This window comes from Pelecanus crispus, chromosome 15, assembly GCF_030463565.1.
Source record: "Pelecanus crispus isolate bPelCri1 chromosome 15, bPelCri1.pri, whole genome shotgun sequence".
Lineage (NCBI taxonomy): Eukaryota > Metazoa > Chordata > Aves > Pelecaniformes > Pelecanidae > Pelecanus > Pelecanus crispus.
In genome coordinates, this window is record NC_134657.1 from 2,059,026 (window position 1) to 2,083,651 (window position 24,626).

The window sequence follows — 24,626 nt, forward strand, 5'->3', positions numbered from 1 at the left end:
GCCGCCGCCGCCATTAGAGGGGCCGCTTTGTGTCCGCCGGGCCTGCTGGTGAGTCCCCCCGCCCCGGCCCGCCCGCCCGCCCCCAGCGCCGCGGCGGGGTGCGGGAGGCGAGGACGGGGGCGCCGGGCCCGGTAGGCCGCGGGGTGGTGCGCGGGGGCGGCCTGGCGGGGCCGCCGGAGGGGCCCGGGGACTCCCCTCAGCGCCGCGCCCCCTCCCTGACAGGCCTTGGGGCGGGGGGGGCGGCGGCTGTCGTGGCGAGTCGCGACACGCCGCGCACAGGGGGTGCTGTCGCGGTAGGCAGCGCGGCCTGCTTCCCCCGCTCCGACGCGGGGAGGCCCGCGGTGCGCCGGGCTCGCCCCCGTCCAGGCCCGAGGAGGCGGCCCCGGCCCTCGGGTGTCGGCGGGCCGGGGCGGTGCGGCCGCCGCGGCCGGGCCTGGCGGGGTGCGGGCCCCCGGCCCCTCGTCCTCTCTCACAAAGGAGGTGGCGGGCGTCAGAGCCGCCTCTCCCGCCCCGCTGACACCCGGTAAACACCGGCGGGTGTGCCGTGGGCGGCGGGGGGAACATCAGCGGCGGAAGGGGCTGATAGGGCTGCGACGCAATAAATATTCGCTATTTATAAACTTAGGAAGTGCCTTAGCTCCCGCGGTAGCCTTCCCGCGTTTTGGCTGCTTGGTTGTGGTTTTTTTTCCCCTCCACCAACGCGCATCGTCGAGGCCAGAGAAGCGCTGCCACTCGAAGGAAACCTCTGTCCGAGACTTCAGCGTGGCCCCGCTTCCAAAAAGAAGCTCTTAATCTCTCTCGGCGCTCTAGAGATGGACGCAGGCCTAAATGCGAGACTGCTAGGCACTTCTGCCTTCGTCCCTGAGACCTTGTGGTGGTCACAGCCTGGTTAAAGAATGTTAATTACCCTCCTCCCCTTATCGCACGTGCTTCTCCATAGAGAAGGCTATTAAATTCCAATCTGGTACGGGGCTGTTCCAGAGGGGCTTCTGTTCTGGATTCGTTATCCTCATTGCTACTCTGGACTGTGGGTTTGGGTTAAAACTTTGCAAAGACTTAAGGAGAGAGGAGCAGTGTAGCCAAATCTGGTAAACTGGTGGAGCTCATGCCAGGCCGGAGGGGCTCCACCAGCTTACGGGTGCCCGAGGACAGCTCCAGCCTGGGGACGCTGTTCAGAACAAATCCTTCCCGCCTGTATTCCAGCTGTTTTCACAGTCACCGGTGTCTGCAAATCACGGGGGGACTGCTCAGCCTGTGCTGCAGGAGAAGGAAAGTTAGATAATGTGGGGTTGTGGGTGTGTTCGCTCCTTTTAAAGTGTAGCAGAGACTCACAGTTTGCTCTTATCTGTAGTATTTCACAGGTTACTCTTTTCGGGAGTTTTACTTGGCCGCTGAATTATTTCTGGGTTAACAAGCCTGTCACTTCTCAGTTCTTATCAGGCCTTTTGAATAATAGTTGCACTCTGTTTTCCAAGCATGCAACTTTGTTTGTTTGTTTGTTTTTACCGTAAATAGTATTTTTAACATCTTCAAGAAATAGTTGGCCAACAGTCTTTGGCAAGCAGCTATCTTATTGAGGCGGGAAAGGTTCAGAAGTACTCGTGTTTGTAAACAGTGTCACACTGTTGAGCTCCTCCATGTGAGGACAGTGTACGTAGGGGGAACGAGAGGGGAGGAAGTATCGCTGATGAGTTCACTTAAAGAATGAAGGTGTTTTCATGGACTGGGCAGGAGAGCACTTACCTTCCTCAGGAGAGCCTTAAAGAGATTGGTGGACAGAGTGGGAAATCCTTGGGAATGGGTAAGGGGAAAAAAAAATACATGTAATTTCTGCTGGGGGAAGAACTCGGTGTATATGCCTTGAAAACATTTCCTGACTTTTGCAGCCTTTCTCCCCCTTACCTGCATGTGCCTCCTAATTGAATAGCTTTCCAATGCATCATGTGCTTTCCTCAGGTAGTAGCTGCTTGAATTATTTTTGTTTTCAGAATATCTTTTTGTGTTTTCCCTTTCAATAGAAGCTGATGTGTGAATCTTTTGTCAGTGTTTTGTTACAAGTGACCCAGGGCTCTCCAAGGATTTTAACTTCCCTGAGAGAGAATAAAAGAAGTTTTATATTGATGGACTCTAATGTGAGGTGTGGGTAGACTTTATATAGACAAGGGAATCATAGTTTTTATTATGTATAGTTTTGTACTATAGAATAATAAGTGATGGCTGAATAAGTAATAGTTTGGGAGGAGGGCTTACATAGTGGTTTTAAATTTAATCCATCTAAGCAAGGAGGATGTTGCCTATAAAAGGTTCTTACCCTGTTACGTAATGTTAGCGGCCTGAATTTTCATTCAAGTGTCAGTGGCTTGTCAAAATTCATAATGTTGGATCCTGGAATTAAGAGATTTCATCCAAGGCTATGAAACTTTCAGCAGTGGATTTTCATGTTGGAGTAGTTTTAAGTTTGTGACCTAAACCTGTTCTGAACTTAAAGCTGAACCCTATGCACTCTAATGTGAGCTCTTTCATTCCTTAGCTGCTTGTGTCAGTGGCAGCGCATGGAGAATCTGGTTCAAGGACCACACTAGCCAAAACTTGTTCAAAAACTGTTGTCCCACTGAGGTTGTCACTGTCACAATCCTGAGCATCAGTGCAGAGAGGGATTATTTTTAGACAGCTGTGCAAGCAGAAATTCTGCTTTGTATTAATAAGTTTTTTGTGAGTTTCTAGGTATGATGGTGGCATAATGTAAGTTGCATGCTACCTGGCTGTGGCTGTGTGTTTGGAGATGTCAGGAAAAACTCCTGGGTGTAGGAAAAGAAGATCATCTAGGCCATGGAAATTATCTGTATTCTGTATAGGTCAAGGATTGATGGAGAAAGAATCTGAAACCTGTAGTGTTTTTTATATTGAGCTGGCATTCTTGGTGGTGAAGAATAGTGGAGGTTGTTACTTGTATTTTAATAAATCTGTTGAGACTGAGCTGACTTTGAGTTCTGGTATTATATCCGAGCAGAGACGAGGCGCTGAGCCTCCCAGGTGGGGAGGCAAAGCATCAATCTCACTGTAGCAGTGTACTTTTTTTTGGCAGCAAAAGCAGCATCTGTGTGTGCGGAAGGGCAGTGTTTCATCTTTGCCTTTCTCTGTAAAAGTCAACAGGACAGGCAAGGTGTAAGTCAGGTTGCCTTTGTGGCATTTGGAGTCACGGGTCCAAATGCAGTGCTACCCTGAGATGAAAATGTATCTTTAGACTTAGAAAAACTCGCCTTTGGGTCTCCGTGTGTAGGAATGCATGTGTTTGGATACTAGAAGTGTGAAAGATTTTTCAGATTTCACCCTAACGTACTTGGGATTTGTTGTTCTCCACCTTAACACTGTACAGGGAAGGAGTGGATGGAAATAGAAACTGTAACACTAGTCAAGCCAAAGAATTTCTTGCCTGGCAAGTGGTGAGCTATTGGATCTTTGTATTGGACCACTATTCTTCTTTAATTGAAACAAGATGGTTTATAATGCTTGTAGCAGCGTGGGGCTCAGATAGCCTGTAACAGATCTCTGGGACACTCAACCGCAAGAGAGTTGCAAATACAGCCCTTGTAGCTTAATCAGGAGGCGCACCATTGAAAAGTCCGCTTAACTGGGACACCTCCCAGGAAATCGATGCAGCGTGGTGTCCGTAAGGATCGGGACAAAGTTAGCACCAAACTTCTTGAATGGCAATAAAAGTGATGGGAATGCCAGTTGTGAAGTAATGCTCAGCCAGATGTTGAAACGGGAGTGTATTTCCGAGCAGGTTGCCAAATAAGGATTAGAAGTGGGGACTAACTCGTATTCGGTAAGATATTTTATTCTTCTGCACGTTTTTAGGCTGTTTTAAATGACTAAATACTACTGGTCTGACTTAGTCAAGACAACAGGCAGCTCGGTGAACTGCAAAAACAAAAGGGAGATCAGTAAATGCTAGAACATCTTTGTGAAGCAGGCTGTGACAGGCAATCAGCTGAGAACTTTTAACAGATACAGATTTGTTTTACAAAATGTATCAAAGATGTTGCTGGATGATATATTCTGTGGCATTATAGCTATTGAGGGGTTTGGTAAGGTACCTTCAACCTGAGATGGTTTTTTAAGGAAGAGCTTTGAGGATTTCAGAGGGCCAGAAGTCTTGAAAAAGTTGGCCAACTTGCAGTTTAGAAGGCAATATTTTGGCATGTTTGCTTTGGATTTCCATATTTGCTTTGTGTGCATTTCCTGTGCTTTTTTTCTGCAGCTTCTGAGACATTTAAATGCTCTTCATAGAATCATAGAATTGTTTAGGTTGGAAAAGACCCTTAAGATCATAGAGTCCAACCGTTAGCCTAGCACTGCCAGGTCCACCACTAAACTGTGTCCCTAAGCACCACATCTGTACATATTTTAAATACCTCCAGGGATGGGGACTCGACCCCTTCCCTGGGCAGCCTGTTCCACTGCTTGACAACCCTTTTGGGGAAGAAATTTTTCCTAATATCCAATCTAAACCTCCCCTGGTGCAACTTGAGGCCATTTCCTCTTGTCCTATCGGTAGTTACTTGGGAGAAGAGACCAACACCCACCTCACTACATCCTCCTTTCAGGCAGTTGTAAAGAGCAATAAGGTCACCCCTCAGCCTCCTCTTCTCCAGGCTGAACACCCCCAGCTCCCTCAGCCGCTCCCCACCAGCCCTGTGCTCCAGACCCTGCCCCAGCTCCGCTGCCCTTCTCTGGACACGCTCCAGCACCCCAATGTCCTTCTTGTGCTGAGGGGCCCAAAACTGGACACAGCATTCCAGGTGCGGCCTCACCAGCGCCGAGCACAGGGGCACAATCACCTCCCTGCTCCTGCTGGCCACACTACTCCTGACACAAGCCAGGATGCTGTTGGCCTTCTTGGCCACCTGGGCACACTGCTGGCTCATGTTCAGCCGCTGTCGACCAACACCCCCAGGTCCTTTTCGGCCAGGCAGCTTTCCAGCCACTCTTCCCCAAGCCTGCAGTGTTGCATGGGGTTGTTGTGACCCAAGTGCAGGACCCGGCACTTGGCCTTGTTAAACCTCACACAGTTGGCCTTGGCCCATCAGTCCAGCCTGTCCAGGACCCTCTGCAGGGCCATCCCACCCTCCAGCAGATCGACACTCCCACCCAACTTGGTGTCATCTGCAAACTTACTGAGGCTGCACTCAATGCCCTCATCCAGATCACTGATAAAGATATTAAACAAGGCTGGTCCCAAAACAGAGCCCTGGGGAACACTGCTTGTGACCGGCTGCCAACTGGAGTTAACTCCATTGACCACAACTCTTTGGGCCCAGCCAGTTCTTTGCCCAGCAAAGAGTGCGCCCGTCCAAGCCATGAGCAGGCAGTTTCTCCAGGAGAATGCTGTGGGAAACAGTGCCAAAGGCCTTACTAAAGTCTAGGTAGACAACATCCACAGCCTTTCCCTCGTCCACTAACGGGGTCACCTTGTTGCAGAAGGAGGTGAGGTTAGTCAAGCAGGACCTGCCTTTCACCAACCTGTGCTGACTGGGCCTGATTGCCTTGTCCTGTATGTGCCAAATTCTCTCAATTCTTCTGCTCAATTCAGCTTTAGAAACGGGTAGATAATTGCACAATAATCAATAGCCTGTTCTTGAAATCCAGTTACTTTGCTTTTTAAGCCTTTCTGATAATACACAGTCATTCTTGCTTGTGTTGCTTGTAAGGTTGGTGGTTTTGTATCCCTTTGCACCCTAGCTTCAAATCTGCAAGAACATAAGAACTTTTTTCTAGCCCTTTTTGACCTGATTCCTAGACCCGTGTTGTGTACGATATAGCAAGTCAAGTCTTGGAGCACATCAATCACCGGTGTACGTGTCGTATAACAGTAAGTGGACACCCTTAATGGCACAGGATTGGATATGCTTTCTCATTTTTCCATTGCATATTTGTTTTCAGTCCGCTCAGCCTGTGCACCCTACCCCGGGTCCTTGTGAGTTGGTATTTCCACCAGCCTGACAGTTGGCTTGCTATATTCGAGACCTGATTTTATCCTGAAATGTTTTCCCTCAAATGAGATTCAAGTCTGAGATAAGCTGGAAAATCTTATGGACAGCAGAAATTCAATGAGTCAGCCAAACTATGCCTCACATTAACTTTTTTTTTTTTTTAATGTTCTTGTGTCTGTTGCATTGGTGGGGGGACTCCACTCTTCTGAAATATTATCCAAAGTGTGTGTGTCTCAGCTGAAGCCTCCCTTCTTTTGTTTTCTAACGATGGGCTGATAGCTCAGGAGGAATTGCTATAGTTTTTCATAGTAGTTCATGGAAAGCTACCTGTACCTTTGACTGGATCTTCCATTAGCAGCCACTCCCTGAGCTGGGAGACTGGACACTATCAACCGCTCCTGCTCATCTAGAAATCCAGAAAGTTGGGGGGGTTTGTTGGTAATCCAGCAAGGAGCTGATAAGCAGCTTTGAAATGACTAGTTCGTGATAGTTGGGGAACCTGTGAACCTGCAGTTCAAATGCCCCATAGGAAAATGAGTGTGAGTAGCTATGTGAGGAGTTACTATCTGTACTTTCAAGCAACTTTTTAAAAAAGGTTGGTATCCTGATGTTTGTTTCATTGCTGATGTGATTTTTTTTTTTCCCTGACAATCAGATTTAAATGTACATAAAAGTTACCCAAAAACCACCTTGAAAACCTGCATCCTCAATTGGCGGCCTCTTCTCGCTTTCTTAGCACAATATTTGTTTGATGTTTGTGTAAATGCAAAATACGGTTATTACTTTCCAGTTGTTTATTATTAAGAGTGATGCTTGCAATTGTAGCTGTCGTCCACATTTAAAGATGTATCCCATACGTGAAATAGGGTGTCCGGGTAACAGTTGGTTTGGGCGACTTGATTTTTCTGTTAAATAAATCTACCGGTTTATTTGGAGGGGGGGAATGAGAGGTTTTCTGCATTGTTGTTTGCAAAACCTTCTAGTCTTTTGCTTTCTCCCTTTGAAAAACAAAATTCAGGCCTGCTTGTAGTTGACATTTCACACCCAGTCCAGAAAACTACTTTTGATCCCTCTTTGGAAAGAAATAGGCTAAGAAAGAGCAGTCCTTGAGCTGTGATGCTTTCACAAGGTGGTGCTTGTGAGTTTGCCCCTTGAATATCGGGGCTTTGAAGTCAATAGGAGATTATCCTGCCTCTTTGATTCCCTTGGCCTTTTTTAGCAGGAGATGATCCACACATGGAAATGCAGAGGGAATCAACCAGCTCCTGTTTGGGTCACTCTGAATTTCTGCTGGATGATGGCTTATTTGCATGTATTGTAGGCACTGAAGTTACGAATTGTGCTGTGTTAAGTTGCGCTCTTGAGAGCAAAGAGACTCAAGTGGTTTATACTGTGGTCTAAACAAAAAGGGTTTTTTCTTTTAGAACTTGAGGAATTTTAAGTCAAAGTTGGGAGTACTGTGTTGTCATGCGCGTGACATGCAGGTCGCACAGCTTAAAAATAAATAAAACCCGGGACCAGGTCAGCCACAGCGCATGCTTGTGTGTGTGCGTTAGTAATCCCAGGGAAAGCATCTTTTGCAGCCCCCGACTGATTTCCCTGAGGATGGATCTGTAATTGGTTATTTTAGGACTCACTTCAAAATGCTGGCCTTTTTTTAAAGGGCTTCAGGCTATGCTTGCTAGAAAAAACATTTGATACTGAGCTGAAGTCTGGTGAAAATTTTCATTTTTCCCTCTCACTTTCTGCACTTGAGGGAGGAAGGTCCCTTGAAATAGGCCAAAAAAAAAAAAAAAAAAGTGCTGGGCTATAGTTTGTCTGTTCTAGTTGGCCCTTAGTATTTTTTTCCCCATCCTGAAATTTCATAAGAAAGCTTCATTCATCTCATCTATTTTGTTTTTGGCATGTAGTGTGTTTTGATTTTTCTGTTTTGTCTCGGAAGAAAACATCCGGCACTGTTACGCTCATTCGCTTTTACTGGTGCTGAGACAGGGCCAGTTCGCTGTCCTTTTTCAGAATGACTGTTCGGCGTCAAAGGAGAAGTCATAGATGTTGCAGGAGCGGACTGAGTTGCCTTTAGCTGTCAGGAGCACTGCGCCTTGAAGATGGCCAGCTGGATGAATGTCTTTTGGAGCATCTCCCGTGGAAGCGCTGCCTGGAGATGAGTCTAGTTCTCTTGAAATGCCAGTTGTGCCGTAGGTGCGTGCACCCGATGTGACACTGCGCCCACCTGCAGCAGCAGTGGATTTAGTTTATTAATTTACCAGTTTATTATTTGGGGAGAGATCTTGTCGGTACAGTGATGTAGCCTCTTGCATCACCAGTCCTTGTGAACCATCGTATCTTAACGCGTGTTCCCCTCGACTCTTCTTTCACTGCTGCTGGTTTCTGAATGGAAACTACCTGCGCAGCTTGGAGGTTGAACAAAAGCGCTCCGTGCAGATGAGCTGGGTTTTGGTTTGCCTGGGAAAATAACCGAGGTAGAGAAATCCCTCCGATGGATAAGGAGTCCCCACTGCGGAGTTCTAAGAGGACTGTATTTTGGGGCGAGAATATGGAGTAACTGAGGTGGTATTGATGTGGTACGGACCACCCACCCCTGCAATGGAGAATGCAGTGCAAAGTGCCGAAACTGTGGTGAAAGTCGTCTTGAAAAGAGTGCCAGGAGTGATGTTAGGCCTCCGTTCAAGAGGAGGACGCTCAGGCTGAGGAAATACCTATTAGAAGTGCAAATTCCTGGTAAGTGTCTGCCGCCTTGTTTGAGCAAAAGAAAACAGAATAAGTAGAAATTGGGAGCATTTGGCTATTTCTTTGTAAGAAAGGGAAGAGGGCAGTCTGGAGCTTGGTCTTTGGATGGAATTGGGGAAAACTGGTCCAGCCCTGGTTTGCTAGAGGTGAGGCTTTGCTTTTGAGTTTTTTAAAGGGAGAAGAGGAAGTGAATGAGCAAGTAGACGCTGTGTTTTGCGATGGAAATAGTGGAGCGCCTCTCCTTAGGAGAGGCTGATGCAGGCGGATGGGCAACAGGTAAGAAAGGCTGGAGAAGTGTAATGGTAGTAAGGGGTGAGCCTTGATGAGGGTTAAACTAAGCTTAACCCGTTCGGTACCCATGACGGTGCACGTATTTGGAGGAGAGTTTTGTAACTTTTTTATAGAAGGTATGGAGACTGCTGTTTTGATGGTTATTTTCTTGTTCAAGGACTCATTCGTATGTATAAGTTGCATGGGGTTTAGTTTGGGAGGGGCATGGTTTGGGTCCCCGATGTATGTATTTTCTGTCTAACAGATTTAATGGTTTAATTCCTTAGGCTGATAGAAGCTGGATCAGTGTGTCAGCTCCTGCTTTTACCCAGAGTGAATGACTTACTAGTTACCTCAACGCCTTACATTAGGCACGGTGCAAAGTCTGCTTTTTGTTAACGCTTTCTGTTAATTTAAAGAGCCTCTTCGTTCTTTCAGATATGTTGTAATGGAGCAGGCTGCAGGTCTGGCTTACACCTTTACCATTTCTGCTACATCCATAGCACTCAAGTTTGCATACATGTTTTAGCATCTGTGTTGAATGCAAGTGTTGCTTGTCAGTTATGTTAGTCATAAGCTGTAAGACATTTATTCTTTTGTTTTTAATCTTTAGTTTGTTAGATACATGGACGTAGATGGTTTTGTTTTGTTAATTTTCACACCACATCTTTTCTGTACTTTAGGTTGACTCCTCACTGCACTGTGAAAACCATTAGGAAAAAGTCCTTGGGGTTAAAACCTGGGGCTCCACAGTGTTACCTGCACTTGGGGCTAGAAATTAATTTAAATGGCGACTGATCTGTCTGAAGCTGAACCCGTGCATCATAAGGCGCTTCCACTCTTAACGGGAGCTCAGCTGATCCACACGGACAAGTTAAGTGAGGTAGGGGCTGGCCCATTCTCCAAGCTTGCCCTTGGATCAGTCCTTGACTTCCAGGCCTGCTGAAGATTACTCGGTACTCTTTCTCCCCTGCTTGTAGGAAACTCGATTGGGAGTCTGATAAACCCTGTAGGCACTCTCCTTCCCCTTCCCTACTTTCCCTGAGATGTTGTATTTGTCAAAATCCTCAAATGGTCATCTCGTTTAATTTGGACCTGAAAAGAAGTTACTTCTTTTATAACTGTAAAATGTGAAACTATCCTCTCCTAGTATGCTTCAAAGAAGCTGGTTTGAGGGTTACTGTCTTTTTAAATGCTGAAAACCCCAAATGTAACCAGAATATTTCTACATACGCTGCTTTGATTTACTTTTAATCCCATTTCAAAAACTTTCTGATTCTCTCCAGGACCTGTACTGATTTTTGTATACTTTTTCTAGAAAGTTGAAGACGACACGATGCCGATCCGTCGCTCGGTGAATTCTTCTTCCCGGGAAACTCCTCCCAAAAGCAAACCTGCTGAAGGTGAAGAGGTCAAAGCGGGTACGGTAATAGTTCTATAGTGGATTGTTAATGCATATCCAAACATAGGTGTGTGTTCTGAAACTCCTGGAAAAAAAACCTTACTGCCATGATTAAAATACTACTAAGGCTTAGCTTCTTTTCACAGGCTTTTCCTGGGTAATTGGGAAAGTTGTATTTTGCAGTATGAACCCATTTGTTTTGTCCTTCATAGTCTGTGGCAAAGCCCTGACACTGCAGACATGACAATATAGCTAAATATAGTCCCTTTTAAGCTTGCACATTCTCTAGAGTAAAGGTAGAAATTGTGATATTTCAGTAGGAAGATGGCTTGAGATGAAAAGGTGGAGTGGAAGAACAAAAGTATTTAATTTTTTTTCTTTCTTTCTTTTCCTGACGAAAAGGATTTTACCACAATGTGTCATAAAATCTAGTCCGATATTAGTGTGTCTGGTCTCAGCAGCTTCACCTCAGTTTCTCAGAATGTGTCATTTCAGTATCATATTCAGTTAGTTTCAGTGACTCTGTCCTCTTTGGTGTCACAAATAAATAAACTGCGTACGAAACTAACTACTAATACGCTGCATATTTTGAATGCATGATGCCTCCATGGGAAAACTATGCACAGGAATGTAGCAGGAGTGCTTAAGCTTCTTCTCGGAGCAGAGGACCTGTCTACTGCATGGAGCAGTCGTGGTGGACAGCTCTTTAGCCAAAAAGCGGGTAATGGCAGTTTATGTGCATCGTATCTGGTAGGCAGCCCAGTTTCTAAGGCCTGTTCTCAGCTAAATATACTGGAGTTAATTTGCTTGGTAAGTTGATTTCTGACTGGATTTGATCCTGCTGATAGACAAGTGCTTCTGCCAGTGCATGGGCAATCTAAAGCTTTGCCACGTCTGGAAAAATGTGATTGAATGGTTAAAATCCTTCAGGTGCCGCAGTGTGTGGTACAGAAACAGCAACATTTGAAAACAAGCTGGTCATAAACAAAGCTCCTTGTATTATCTGTCTAAATTTCTTGTAGAGATGTATGGTTTTGCACCTTTCTGAGTTAAAAACACACAGACCTCAACCTAGGGAAAAAATCTTAGTGTTTCCTGGTACTGATTTCCTCCTCCCTTCCCCACCCAGGCCTCTCTGATGAGGGATGATTGCAACAGTGACTTCTGGAGTTAAGAGGAGAAGACTAGGGGAGTTCATTGTAAAAATGCTACATGATGATGTTTGAAGTTATTCTGGCATTTGATGGCTGATTGCGCCTTATTGAAGCTCTTCCAGTAGTTTCATTCGCTTCTTAAGTTACATTCAAATCATCCATTTAAATTAGAGAAAAGAAATTGTCTGGTGGGAAATGACTTTGGGGGTGTGTTCTTAAGTTTGGGGGTTTTTTTTCCCCTCTGCCTTCCTGAAGAATACAGGCTGGTTTTAGGCAGTCACTTGATGTGTTTTCATGTCTTTTAGATGCAGAAGTCACCTCTGAGGAATCTGCCTCTGTTGGAGAAGAACAAGAGAATGAAACTGTGCCTGCTGCATCCAGTGAAGCAGAACAGCCAAAGGAACCTGAGAATGAAGGGAAGGGGGAAACAAAGTCCTCAGAAGAAACCAAAAAGGAGTAAGGCTTGCTTAGTCCTGAATTCAGGGATTTGGGTAGGATTCTGAAGAAAGTCAGGTTCTAGAGATAGAGAAGATGGTGGGAGGGATGGGGAAAATAGGATGGGTCCCTTAAAAAGGTGCTCATATTTCTCAGGAAGAAGCTACCAATCAAGTGTAGCTGCTGCTCTAGAACACGTGTGAGGCTGAATATCAAGACAGGGTCTCTTTTTTTCTGATAGAAACATCAAAATGTTCTTTACATTATTTTCAATGTCAGATGTTCTGGGCTTTGTTGTTGTTGTTCTGCTTGTTGGCTTGTTTTACAGTGTCTTTTGTCTTACTATTGCTTTGTATTTTTCCTAAGCGAGAAGGATCAATCTAAGGAAAAGGAGAAGAAGGTGAAAAAGACCATTCCTGCTTGGGCTACTCTTTCTGCTAGCCAGCTAGCTAGAGCACAGAAGCAAACTCAGATGGCTGCCACCTCACGTCCTAAAATGGATGCTATTTTAACTGAGGCCATCAGGGTAAGCAGGAGACAAACGTTTCTTTTGTTCGTCTGTTGCAAAGCAGAATAATTTGTGCACCTAAAATCCACAATTTCAGCTTGCTGATGGTACAGGTGATAATGCTGTCTGTTAGCAGGAAATTTACTGTGTAAGACACTGTTGTGGTTTAACCCCAGCTGGCAACTAAGCCGCACACAGCCGCTCACTCATTCCCCACTGGTGGGATGGGGGAGAGAATCAGAAAGGTAAAAGTGAGAAAACTCATGGGTTGAGGTAAAGACAGTTTCATAGGTAAAGCAAAAGCCACGCACGCAAGCAAAGCAAAACAAGGAATTCATTCGCTACTTCCCATGGGCAGGCAGGTGTTCAGCCATCTCCAGGAAAGCAGGGCTCCATCACGCGTAACGGTTCCTTGGGAAGATGAACGCCATCACTCCGAACATCCCCCCCTCTTCCTTCTTCTTCCCCCAGCTTTGTGTGCTGAGCATGACATCATACGGTATGGGATATCCCTTGGATCAGTGGGGGTCAGCTGTCACAGCCATGTCCCCTCCCAACTCCTTGTGCGCCCCAGTCTCCTCGCTGGTGGGGTGAGGAGCAGAAAAAGCCTCAACTCTGTGTAAGCCCCGCTCAGCAATAACTAAAACATCCCTGAATTATCAGCACTGTTTCCAGCACAAATCCAAAACGTAGCCCCATACCAGTTACTATGAAGGAGATTGACTCTACCCCAGCCAAAACCAGCAGAGACTCATATGCCTGGAAGCCCGTGGAGCTGAAATGTGAGTCCATGATGATGATGAGGGGCCCTGTAGCTTATTTCTTTGTTTAGAATTTGTTTCCCTCCCTAATTATGTTCTTAGAAACAGCTAGGATGATATAACCTGGTTGATTGCTGTCATCATTTAATTTGGTGTGCCTTCTAGCCATATTTAACTTGATTTACCTTGATTAATCCATCTATTTGATATGTGCTTTTTTCAGCATTAAGTTATTCTAATTCAGATCAGATGGAAAGACTGCAAACTAGCATTCCAGAGTGATGTTGGTCTTGGTTTACTGTATCCCTCCCTGGTTGTAAGAAGAGACCTGGGCTGTTGTAGTTGTGCTGCTGCTCTCCCCTTGGGGCTTGGTTCGTGCATGTTGCCTTCACGGGAGGCCTGGACTCCACCAGCCTTAATTGCAAGATGGCCTTTCCAGCTGCTGTATCCTCAAAATATGAACTTCAGCTTAGTTTTTTTGCTGGTTTACTAACATCAATCCTCCAACTTCTTAAAAAAAATTGGCAACTTGTTCTGACTTAATGATTACTCTATCCGACATCAGTAAAATGACTGACTGGTTGTGCAGCGTTGGTTTGCTGAAAGGTGACTGTATTTTGTAGTAGCATGTAGTGTTTAAGCCGTTACGTGTAAGTGCTTCAGAGTAGGGGAGTGGTTGATACGCACTTGCTGTGCTGCTTTTGTGTTGGCTGCTCGTCAGCTACTCTGAAGGGGAAAGTTAAGTAATTTGTTAGTCATATTTTATACTCTTGAGTCATTGTGGGGAAAAGGCCAGCCCTGGCATCCTGTGTTGACGTGCTGGCTTATATGCATGAGTTCAATCTCTTCTTCCAGTCCCACAGGAAGATAATTGCAGTGCAGGTGGTTTCTACTAACTTTTTGCTTCCATTTCAGGCGTGCTTTCAAAAGAGTGGCGCATCGGTTGTTGCAATACGTAAATACATCATCCACAAATACCCTTCTCTGGAGCTTGAGAGGAGAGGCTATCTTCTAAAGCAAGCATTGAAAAGGGAACTGGAGAGAGGAATCATTAGACAGGTAAGAGCCGCTTTGTGGAGTGGCACTGGAGGTGGTATTACTGAATGACGTAGGAGTTTCGTAAACACCGTTAGCAGGTCGCTGGGGTGATCATGTTCTCTCTCATAGAGGTTAATCAACCTCTGTCTCCACTTTGTTAGACACTGACAGAATTTCAGCATTGTTCCGTCTATCAGATACTTTGCACGGTTGTCTTTTGTGCAATTTATGACCGTTCCTTGGTGTTGTGACATAGCATTGCAGCAGCATGTGTCTTCAAACCGAGTCTAACATCACTTCTGCAGCAGCATGTTTCTTTTACCCCTGTACTGTATGCCTGTGATATCTGTTAGGGTCTCCTGGTCAGGACAGCAGAGTATGTTATTAATGTTTGGCTGCCATTTCGATCTTAGTGACATGTCAGTGGGTTCAAATCAGGCCTCTGCCATAGCAGCCCATTGCCAGGCTGAGAGCGTATTCAAAATCTGTGTAATGATGTCAGTTAGTCTCTTTCAGGTTGTTATTCTTCTGAGTTACTTTGTTAAAGACTGAAATGGACTTTCGTTCAAACCAGGTGAAAGGAAAGGGAGCTTCTGGCAGCTTTGTGGTGGTGTCTAATGCAGGAAAAACCGTTCCAAAAGCCAGAGACAGAAAGGTAAGATGGAGCATTTTAAACAACACTGAAAAATCTTGCACTGAAACACATGTATATTACGAAATGCAGCCTAACCCCAGCCCAAACAGTATCCTCCTCCTTGCTGTACTTTTCCTCCCCAAGTACAGTAATAAAAACACCCGTTCCACTAAAACCAGAATCAGAAAGCTAGTATGAGAAATTAAAACCAAGTAGAATAATCAAAATCTTAGTTTTAAAATGTTTACATTAAACCCCTAGGCTTTGGTTCAGAGGCAGAAAACTGAATAACCATGAAGCTCCTCTTCTGTCTTTACCTGGTAGAGAGAGATGCCTCTCAGGTATTGTAAGAGAGCTTTATGCTACTGCTGTTTCTGTTATATCTGTTGCATGGATAAATGGAAGACTTCAGTCCTCAGGACTGTCAGATGAACATTTTTCCATCAGCTGTGAGGGCAGAGGGAGGAAGAAGAAAAAGTCCTCAGACTTCTGGAAGAAAGCTGCTAATGTTGGGTGTATGTTGTTCAGAGGTAGTAAAATGTGTGTTCAGAGGTCGTAAAATGTGATGTGGGTTTTTTTGAGCCTAGCCCTCACAATTAGTTGTGGTTCCAGCACCGCTATTCTCCACTCCCTGCTGCGCTGGGTGTATGAAACACATTTCTAACACTGCAGTTACAAAATGCTTAGCTGGAATTGCCGATCCCCTTGCATCTTAGGCGGGTGAACCCAGAGAGTATTGTAATGCCTTGGTGCTTGCCTGTTGGCTACTGGGGAGAAGAAAAGTCCTAAAACTGAAGGAAATGGTGACACACTTGGTACTAGGGCACTGAAGGAAACTAATTGCAGTGTAACTTCTTTTTAAATAGAGCTCACTGGCTCCACGAGAAGTTTGAGCAAGGCACCGCATAACTGCTAACACATCACTTTTCTCATCTGCAGCATAGCAGTGTCTTTGTTCCTAGTTACTTTCTCTGTGTTGCAGCAAAGCAAATAGCTTGCTTTTGTTTTGGGTGAATTCAGCTAGCAGTCGAGCAGCTGTCTGGGTGAGCGGCACCCTCACCTGTTTGACTGTTTGCAAAACTGCTGTTCAGCATCAAAATCATTAAACTTCAGCACATTTCCCCACTGTCTTTTCTGTGTAAAGAACAGACCATTTTTTTCCCGGTCATCCCCTCCTTATAGTAATAAAAGGGATGGAGGAAAATTCAGAAGGGAGCATTGGCTTCAATCAAGATTTTATTCTGTCATCCGGAAGAAAAAAAAAATGCACTCCTGTTTAGCTGTTCATTTTTGGGAAGATTTGACCTGTGTGAACAGGTCTTGTCTTTGGTTTTTATGTTTCATGTCAGCGTGAATAATTTTCACCTGTCTCCTTGAAGAGTAGCAGAGGAAAATGTCTATAGAAAGAGGAAGGAAACCATTAAAAATACGGATGTTGTTAAATACTGCTAAACTTTTTAAATTGTTACTTTAAAGAACTGCCTTACAGAGCTTGATTTTCCAGATCTGTGGCCAGTGTCAGGAGCACTTCTCCCCAGCTGTGCATTGCTGGTTCAGAAACCTAGAGTTCTAGGCCCCACTGATGTGTAAAAGTATGTGTATTTCAGAAAAGCACTTCCGCTTCGACTGCGGAGCAACAAGTCAAGCTGGAAGATATCCTGCCGCTGGCTTTCACCCGCCTTTGCGAGCCGAAGGAAGCTTCTTACAGCCTGATCAAGAAATATGTGTCTCAGTATTACCCCAAACTCAAAGTAGATGTAAGGTAGGTGCAGGAGTACACTTTTGCAAGCAGAGCTGCAGAGGAGCAGTGGAACGCAGCCTTCCTCTGGTTTTGCTTCACTTCACGGTGATTCAATTCAGTATTTCAGCAGGCAGGTGGTGCTCTGTGTCGTAGAGCCTGCAGGAAAGCTCGAGGGAAAGCTGTGTGCCTTTTTCTGCATCCCTCCACACCCAATCTTTGTTCCTGACGCCGACATCAGCGTTGCTCTACGCACCTCCACCCTTAACCAAAACCAGATCCCTTTAGCTGCGTGGATGTGAGAGCCTCTCCCTGGGATCTTGTCCCGCTTGGTTCTGGATGCTTTAGCTGGCACACGCTTACAGTAATCTTTAAGTTTGCCCATACGGAGCGGGTCAAGGCTTGGGGAGGAGGCAAATCTAGGAAAACCCTGTGGGTCACCTCTTACGGGGGCTTGTACTCGGTCCCGTGTTTGTCTGTGAGCTGACTCATTGCCCACCGAGCCCAGATGTGCTTTTCAAAATGAGTAAATCCTTCCAAGTGAAGCTTGTCTGTTTGTGGATACGCGGTGACACCAAGAGAGCGTTGCAGTTGAATTTCTGCTAACGTACATTGTTCTTCTCATGTGATCAGCGCTTGCTGACAGATCTCCATTTAAAATGTCTGTATGTAGGCAGGTGCCGCTTGTAAGTACTGCTCTGCTCACACTCTGTATAAAGTGTTGTTTCTCTGTTTGTTTTTTAAGCTGTCAGTGTGTGTCAGTAAAGCTTTATCCTCCTGTATTTCAGACCCCAGCTGTTGAAGAATGCCCTGCAGAGAGCTGTAGAGAAGGGCCAGTTAGAGCAGATCACAGGGAAGGGAGCGTCTGGGACATTCCAGGTCAGAGCCAGAGTTCATCTTGTTTTGTTGACTGTACTGCCCACAAGCCTTGGATATAAGTTAACGCACGACCTCTCCCCGCCCAGTTTCATTGGGTACACCTTTCTTTAGCAGCCTGTCATATTCGGGAATTGTCAAACTATGAAGCAGCAGGACTCTTATTCTCCTCTTGGTCTACATTTCTGGAGCAGACCCCCCGCCTTCCTTGCTTAGCATGCTCCACACGCTGCTTCAGCTCTGACTCACTAGCGCAGTAGGGGAGATGGTGGGGTAAGCTTTCCTTTCCATCACTAATTGTAAGTGCAGTAGGTACCCCAGATGTCTGCAACGTCTTTTTCTCACGTCTATGCCACAGAAGTCTCTTGGGTACATTTGGTCTGTGGGATGGAGGAAGATCTGATTTATTCCCTTCCCTGAGTGATAGGCCCTTAGATTGCCACATCCCTGCAGTGTGCCACATCCCTGCAGTGTATCTGGGGACTAGGACAATGTGTTACCGATAAAAAGCACTCCAGACCAGTTGACTGAATAGGCCTGTCCTCCCAATTAAAGCTGGGAGAGCAGCGTTCCCTGTGCAGTGTTTTAATATAAAACGTATCTGTGCTAATGCAGGAGCGCCGACCCACCTGGTGCAGAGGAGCTTGTCCTGACCTGGTTTGGGAGAATTTTGTCTTGATGCTTTTCTCTTCCTCCTTGGAAAATAGCTGAAGAAATCAGGGGAGAAGCCCCTGCTGGGTGGGACTCTGATGGAAGACGCCATCCTGTCTGCTATTGCGGCCATGAACGAACCGAAGACCTGCTCCACCACAGCGCTGAAGAAGTATATCCTGGAAAACCACCCAGGGACCAACTCCAACTTCCAGGGTAAATCACTGATCTGTGTAACACTTCCCTTTTACATGCCGAAAGAGAGTCCTGCAGCTGCAGATGTGTCTGTGCAGCACCTTTAACTATTCCGTTGAGCTTGCTGGGGAACTGACAGCTGCTCCGCTCTTTGTGCTGCAGAGATGCTCAGTGTTTTTAATTCCCATTAGTTCCTTTCAAGCCTGACAAAGGCTAGTTTCTGAGACATAATGCATGTTTCTCTTGTCTACAGCACGCTCCCAGGAAGGGGGAATAGTATTCAAGTACTTCATTGTTCTTAAATCACCAAGTCGATTTCATCTGTGTCTCTGTTTTGAAAGGCTACGGCTTGGCATAAATGCAGTTCCTAGTTGCTTTTTATTTAGAGAAGTTGCCTAGTCTAACTTTTAAAAAAAATTCACAAGCACCCCTCTTACCGATTTGTTTGAGGTCCTTCTTCAGCTTTGATTTTAAAAGGTCAAGCAAGTGAGGAGAGAAACAAATCCTGTTGTATTTGGGAAGGGATTTGGCATGTCTTTCTTCCCAGGAATAACACTAATGTATGTTTTGACTTGCATTATCAGAAGCAATACTAACAGAGACTTTAAAGCAGAGCTTCTAGTGGCTTATTTGCATTATTTGGTCTGAGTCCCGATGCAGTTGTTTAACCAAGGCTGGAGGTCATTTGAAGCAGGACGACTCTAGTGGAGACTGCTGCGAGGTCAAACCTAAAAGCAGATCGGTGTGTTACTGTGGTGTTACTGGTGCCATTCCTCAGGACGTGGGGCCGGAGAGGAGGTTGCTGATCCCGCTCTCTTCACCTGGACCTGAAGCACAGCATCAGCACGGCTGTTTGGCGCAGGGCTTACCGACATACAGCGGAGTGCAGGTTCCCTCGCAGCAGTGTAGGCTAAAGGAGTTGCCTGAGTCCTTCTGCCAATTAGAGACTGATGTCAAGTGTGACTTCTTAATCTTGGGGCAGGGAAGAGAGTTTCCAGGCTTGCTAAGCCCTTGCACGATTTATTTTCAGGACCATTGGAAATTGCCCTGGTCCTTTCAGGCCTGCGTTCAGCCAGCCTCCATCCAGTGCTTGTCAGTCTTGCAAGTCGGATAAGGAAATTTCAGCTTGCAATCTGTTGTTTTCTTTCTCCTTCCATTACATAAAAGGAATTTTGATGATCTCTGCTCTGTTTTAAGAGCAACCAGAGGAAGATCTGGTGAGATGTAAAAGCAGGCGGGTACGCACTGCAGAGCCAGCGCTCTGCACTCCTCCCCGTTTTATACCTCATACTTATAACTGGACTTGACGGGAGTCAAATCCTTTACATGCTGCTATTGATCTCTGGTACCCAGAGTGAAAACAGCCTTATGTGTTGCTCCTGTTTATAAAAGTGTGGGGTTTTTAAAGAGTCCTTGAACTATGACAACCCTAATGTTGCAGCACTAGTAGTTTGATGGCTGCAATCAATGCAGTTAGCTGTGCAAGCTCTTCCAGGGCCATTCAAAGTAAAACATTTCAGCAGTGGGTGAAGGTATGGCGCTGTCCCAAATTATTCTCTTGCTGCGCAATGTCAGTTCTTGATAAGAGCCCATTTTGGGAGTGTTGAATAAGTGTTTGCAGTGAATACCTTTGCATTAATTGTACAGAACAGATTCAGATGGCAGTTCAGCTGGCTCGTTTATTTGGATTTTTCTCTTTCCATTCCTCAAGTGAACCTCTTTGGAACGTGCTTGAGGGCAGGCCTTGTTTTTCCCTTGGTTTGGCGGGAGCTAAATATGTAAATGGTCCCTCTAATTCAAGCTGAAAATGGTTTTGAACTGACTAAACAACTTCAGCTCTTTGCCAGGGACAAAGATCCCCTGTATTTGCGCAGTTCTGGTTACAATTCTCACAGAGTGCACAATGGAACAGAAGACTGGAATCAAAAGTGCATTTGTCATATTTCTAGACCAAGTATTTTCCCTTTAAAAAAAAAAAAAAAAACACACAACACAGAACAGGGAAACATGCACCACATATGAAGTTTAGAACGGGAGGAGAGCAAAAGCAGGGTAAAGACTTGTTTTAAAAAACACTTTAGAGAACGGCCTGAAGAAAGCTGTGACTTGAGTTAAATTTGGACAGAAGTAGTTACACGGCACTGCTAAATGCATTTATAAAGGAGGATCCCTCAATTGTGACGTCAGAAACCTGCACTGTTCTTGACTTCTTCCTTTGAAGAATTTATCACCGCATTTGTGAAGTGCTCAGGAACAAACACTTGTATCTTCCTGAAAATTAACTGCAAGAGGATTTCTCTTTAAAACTTCTAAATGCAGGGGTCTAGCTGGGTATTCCACACAGCGGCTGCTCTTTGCTGAGTGCAGAAAGAAGCATGCAGTGATGTCTTCACGAGTCTCGGGTCTCCGGTGCTGTTTCATTCCTCTGCAGGTGTCCTGGGCAAAGGAGACTTCATCCTGACTCTCCATCTCTGATTTCAGAGGGCACTGCGGAGAGCAGTAAGGTTAGACAAGTGGATAAAGATAGTAACACAACCTTTCTCTGATTTTTTTTTTTTTTTTTTTCTTTTTTTTTTTCTCCCCCCAACAGTGCATCTACTGAAGAGAACCCTGCAGAAATGTGAGAAGAATGGCTGGATGGAGCAAATTTCTGGAAAGGGCTTCAGTGGAACCTTTCAGCTTTGCTTCCCTTACTATCCTAGGTAAAGAGCTTGGCTGTAAAACAATGTTCAAGACGAGTGTCGCATAGGTCAGCCAGATAGCAGTGCTGAAGTTCGTAGGCCGACCCCCTTTTTACAGGGAAGTTTGTGGAAGATTTAATAACTGATGAACCACAACGTTGTCACCCGTACTCTAGATAATGACATTACTTGGGTGTCTGAGTGAGTGAACATGAAGCTGACTTTATTAGCAAGGGAAGCTTTTAAGGGCAATAAAAATGTTGGGCTCGATATTCTCGGGCACTCTGTGATGCTTTTTTTGGAGGATGGGGGCTATTTAAGGGTTCCCGTGCTAAAACAAACTCACACGAGCAGGTGGAGTGTGGTGGTGGCCTTAATGCAAGGATGCTCGTAAGTAGTAGGACCCAGCTGTTTGCCTTTCTTAATGCTGATGTGGGGAGAGGTGGGAGGAGGGAAGATGACCTAGATTAGCTTCCATGAGACTAAACCAGCCTTTCTTCTCCTGCTGTGAGCGTATATTGTGCTGGGCCACGTGGAGCCCAGGGATGGTGACTTAGTGTCCCACCAAGAGCCAAATGGCAGCGTAGTCATTAAAAGTCTCTGCTTCCCACCTTCTTTTATTGCATACATACAAAGTCCTCAGCGGCTTCAGCCTGCCTTCTGAGTCACTGAAGTCTGATCTTGTCCCTTTGTTGTCTGCCTTCCTGTGTCTGCACAGAAGGAGCAACGAGGAGAGAACTGGAGAAAGGGCAGCTTAGGGCTGGGACATTCCTGGTGACTTACAATCTGTCACGCTTCTGCCAGCTAAATAACGTTGGTTTCAGATAGCAGCAAACACAGAAGTCTTGGTGGTATTTCTGGATTCGGCTCAAAGCTGTAACCTTACAGGAGGGGGGGCAGCAGTGCCTGATGAAAGGCAGGGTTACCCAAGGCTTGCTGACCCTGGCATCGTATCCTTAGAAGTAAGTCACGCTCTGACAAGAACCCTCTTGTAGCCCAGATGTGCTCTACCCAGAGAAGCAACAGGATGAGGACTCTGAGGAATCTGATGAGGAAGAAGAGGAGGAATCTGAGGAGGAAGAAGAGTCTGAAGAGGAAGAGTCTGAGGAGGAAGAACCACCACCAAAGAAGAGGTATGGCAGCATGAGAGATAAATGGGGTCCTTCACATGAAATAAAAGTGACTGTCACAGCTGTAGAGCACGCACATTTGTCTCTTGGTGTGGTTATTTACCCACAAGGCTGTTGCTCAGAGGTGTTGGAAGAAGAAATTTCTAATTATGCCTTGCTCCAGAGATAATGATCTCCCCCATTCGGTAATTTGAAGCTTACCTCTTTGGTTTCTTTTCCTCCAGATGAGAAGAGAGCCTGTATTTATTCTTTGTATTGCCTTTAGTCGCCTTTTGGGCTTTACAAAAGCGTGACGTTTCACATGAGACTTTTGGTATTTATTAAGCGTTTCCTTAGGAAGACTTTTCCCTACAGTATTATTTGCAGTTCTGTAGCCAGATATGAAACCTGCCTTACTCAGAATGTGGATTTAAGATAAGTGTGGTTAAGTAATTCCATTTAGAGAGGAGAGATAGTGCTTAGGTCTCGTAATTGTTCTGACAATTGACTTTGATTCATTGTCGTTATTTGTACATTTATATGCCTAACGACGGAGTTTGAAACCTCACTGGCAGAGCACTGTGGGGACTGGAAAGTGCTTAGTGTGGCAAGATCCGCCCGAGGAGTTCTTGCTCTTTGGGATTTAGCTAATGAAATGTACTGCTGCATAAAGGAACATCCGTGGTAAAGAGCAAGGATGCCAAGATCTGCTTCGTTTATGCAAATTGACAACAGCAGCTCTGCTCTGGGTAGCATTTGCGCCTCCACTGAGCTCTTGTGCTGTCTCTCTTTCTGACAGGATGCAGAAGAGACCGCCTCCAAAATCACAGAGCAGGGCCCCTCCGATGAAGCGAAGAGAGTCCAAGCCCAAGCCAAGAAAAACCCCCGCAGCCCGCCGGGGGAAAGCAAAGCCCCCTCCCAAGGTTAAAACCCCTGCTAAGAAAGCCAAACCAGCAGCCCCAGCCATCAAGAAACCCTCTGGTGGCAGCTCTTCCAAGAAACCAGCAGCCAGCGGGAGGAAGGAAGTGAAACCTTCCACCAAGGGCAAATCCACCATGAGGAAATCTCTTCGGGCAAAAAAGTAAAATTTTTCCACTGTCAGGGAATTCCATGGTCAAGTTCACGATCTTGTTTTATATAAGTCAACGTGCATTTGTATTTTAGTTCTGATGCTTAAACACTTCTTTAAGTTTTTTGGGTTTTTCGTTTTTTGTTTGTTTTTTTTTTTTTTCTTGAATGATGGGGGGAAAGCTGAAAACTAAATCAAACCAACCCGAGCATTTGTTAGATCTCCATGCTGTGCCTCGTGCCTGCCCCTCCCCTGGAACAAGTCATCTTTTAGTTTCTGCAATAATTTTAGGACTTTTCTAGGACATATACGATCTGTACATTTTACCACGTTCCTCTTGCGTTTTGGGGGGGGAGGGTTGGCTTTTAAAAATTCTTCAAAGAAGATCTTTATATCTTTAGATAGCAGGAACAGGATGATTGGGGGAACGCGATCCTTAATGAGAAGGTACAAGGGCAGAGGAGTCCTCCCTAGATCCCCTGCATGACGAGGTCCTTAACGCTTCTGTGAAGAAGCAGTGTATATACAGCACTTGCACTGAGTCCTGGAGGTGCTTCTTTCTGCTCGGCCGTGAGAGGAGGCGGCGCGCTCGGCTCCTTCGGGCCAGCCAGGTTTGTTTGACGGTGAGTCGGATCTTCAGTAAAGGAGGCTGCGGCGTCTGCTGATCGTCCGATGCCAGAGGGGCTCCAGGAGGGGTAGTTCTCGATTAGGCGGGTGATTTGAATTAGTGTTTCCACGCCACATCTGTTACCTTAAAACCAAAATATATAAAAGTCTTCTTGAATCCAACTTTGAAATGTTTTTAAGAGATGAAGAGCCTGAGTTTTGTCACCTCTTGTTTACCCTTTTTTAAAGAGAAGTTGGAGAGCTATACAATTGCTAATGTAGAGATGTTGATAAGTGAAGAACATGCAGTTTGCTAAAATAAAATGAACCTAGATTCCAGGCCCGCTTTGTGTGTCCTTTCGCTTCCTCCCCACAGCTTTCTCCTCCTGGAAATGTAGAGAGGAGGGAATTATGGTCACCGTGGATCGCTGCAGAGGCAAATCTTTGTTAAAAGTACGTTGCCAGCGTGAAAGAGTGGGGCTATTTTAGCCTGAGCCCCTGCCAAGCTCTGTAGTTGGACCAACCCGTGACCTTTTTCTTCCCCATTTTCTCTGGAGACAAAGGTGAGCAAGCAGAAAGCTCCGTTTGAACCTCTTGCTGCTCCTCTTCTCCCTCTGCCCCCGCTGTCAGCGGCCAATGGGGACAAAACAGACCAGCTGAAATCTTCCTCCCTCGAACAGGGCAAGGCCAGCGATTCAGCTGTGACCCGACAGTCTTTTCGTTTAACGTGCTTTTTGGAAAGAGCTTTGCTTGTA

At 45.7% G+C, this 24,626-nt stretch overlaps 1 protein-coding gene across 2 annotated transcripts; it reads left to right on the top strand.

Moving 5' to 3' along the window:
* On the top strand, positions 1-24,626 carry HP1BP3 (heterochromatin protein 1 binding protein 3). Of its 2 annotated transcripts, none has more exons than XR_012831656.1 (14): positions 1-48; positions 9,698-9,897; positions 10,333-10,435; positions 11,876-12,026; positions 12,372-12,531; positions 14,190-14,333; positions 14,887-14,967; positions 16,554-16,708; positions 17,473-17,563; positions 18,268-18,427; positions 20,997-21,108; positions 22,083-22,220; positions 22,996-23,888; positions 24,248-24,626. XR_012831656.1 is itself a non-coding variant. In XM_075721652.1 (14 exons), exons 2-14 carry the CDS (start codon positions 9,802-9,804, stop codon positions 23,668-23,670), a joined length of 1,677 nt encoding a protein of 558 aa, XP_075577767.1. In that variant the 5' UTR covers positions 1-48; positions 9,698-9,801; the 3' UTR covers positions 23,671-24,212. The 2 variants fall into 2 exon arrangements, 1 of the variants encoding a protein (XP_075577767.1); XM_075721652.1 differs by lacking the exon at positions 24,248-24,626 and having other exon boundaries at positions 22,996-23,277; positions 23,667-24,212.

Bases quoted from the DNA above. Each gene is read 5' to 3' on its own strand.
- HP1BP3 (XM_075721652.1), top strand. From the start codon at position 9,802: ATGGCGACTGATCTGTCTGAAGCTGAACCCGTGCATCATAAGGCGCTT. The intron at 9,898-10,332 runs GTAGGGGCTGGC...TACTTTTTCTAG, and splicing joins ACACGGACAAGTTAAGTGAG to AAAGTTGAAGACGACACGAT. The intron at 12,027-12,371 runs GTAAGGCTTGCT...ATTTTTCCTAAG, and splicing joins TCAGAAGAAACCAAAAAGGA to CGAGAAGGATCAATCTAAGG.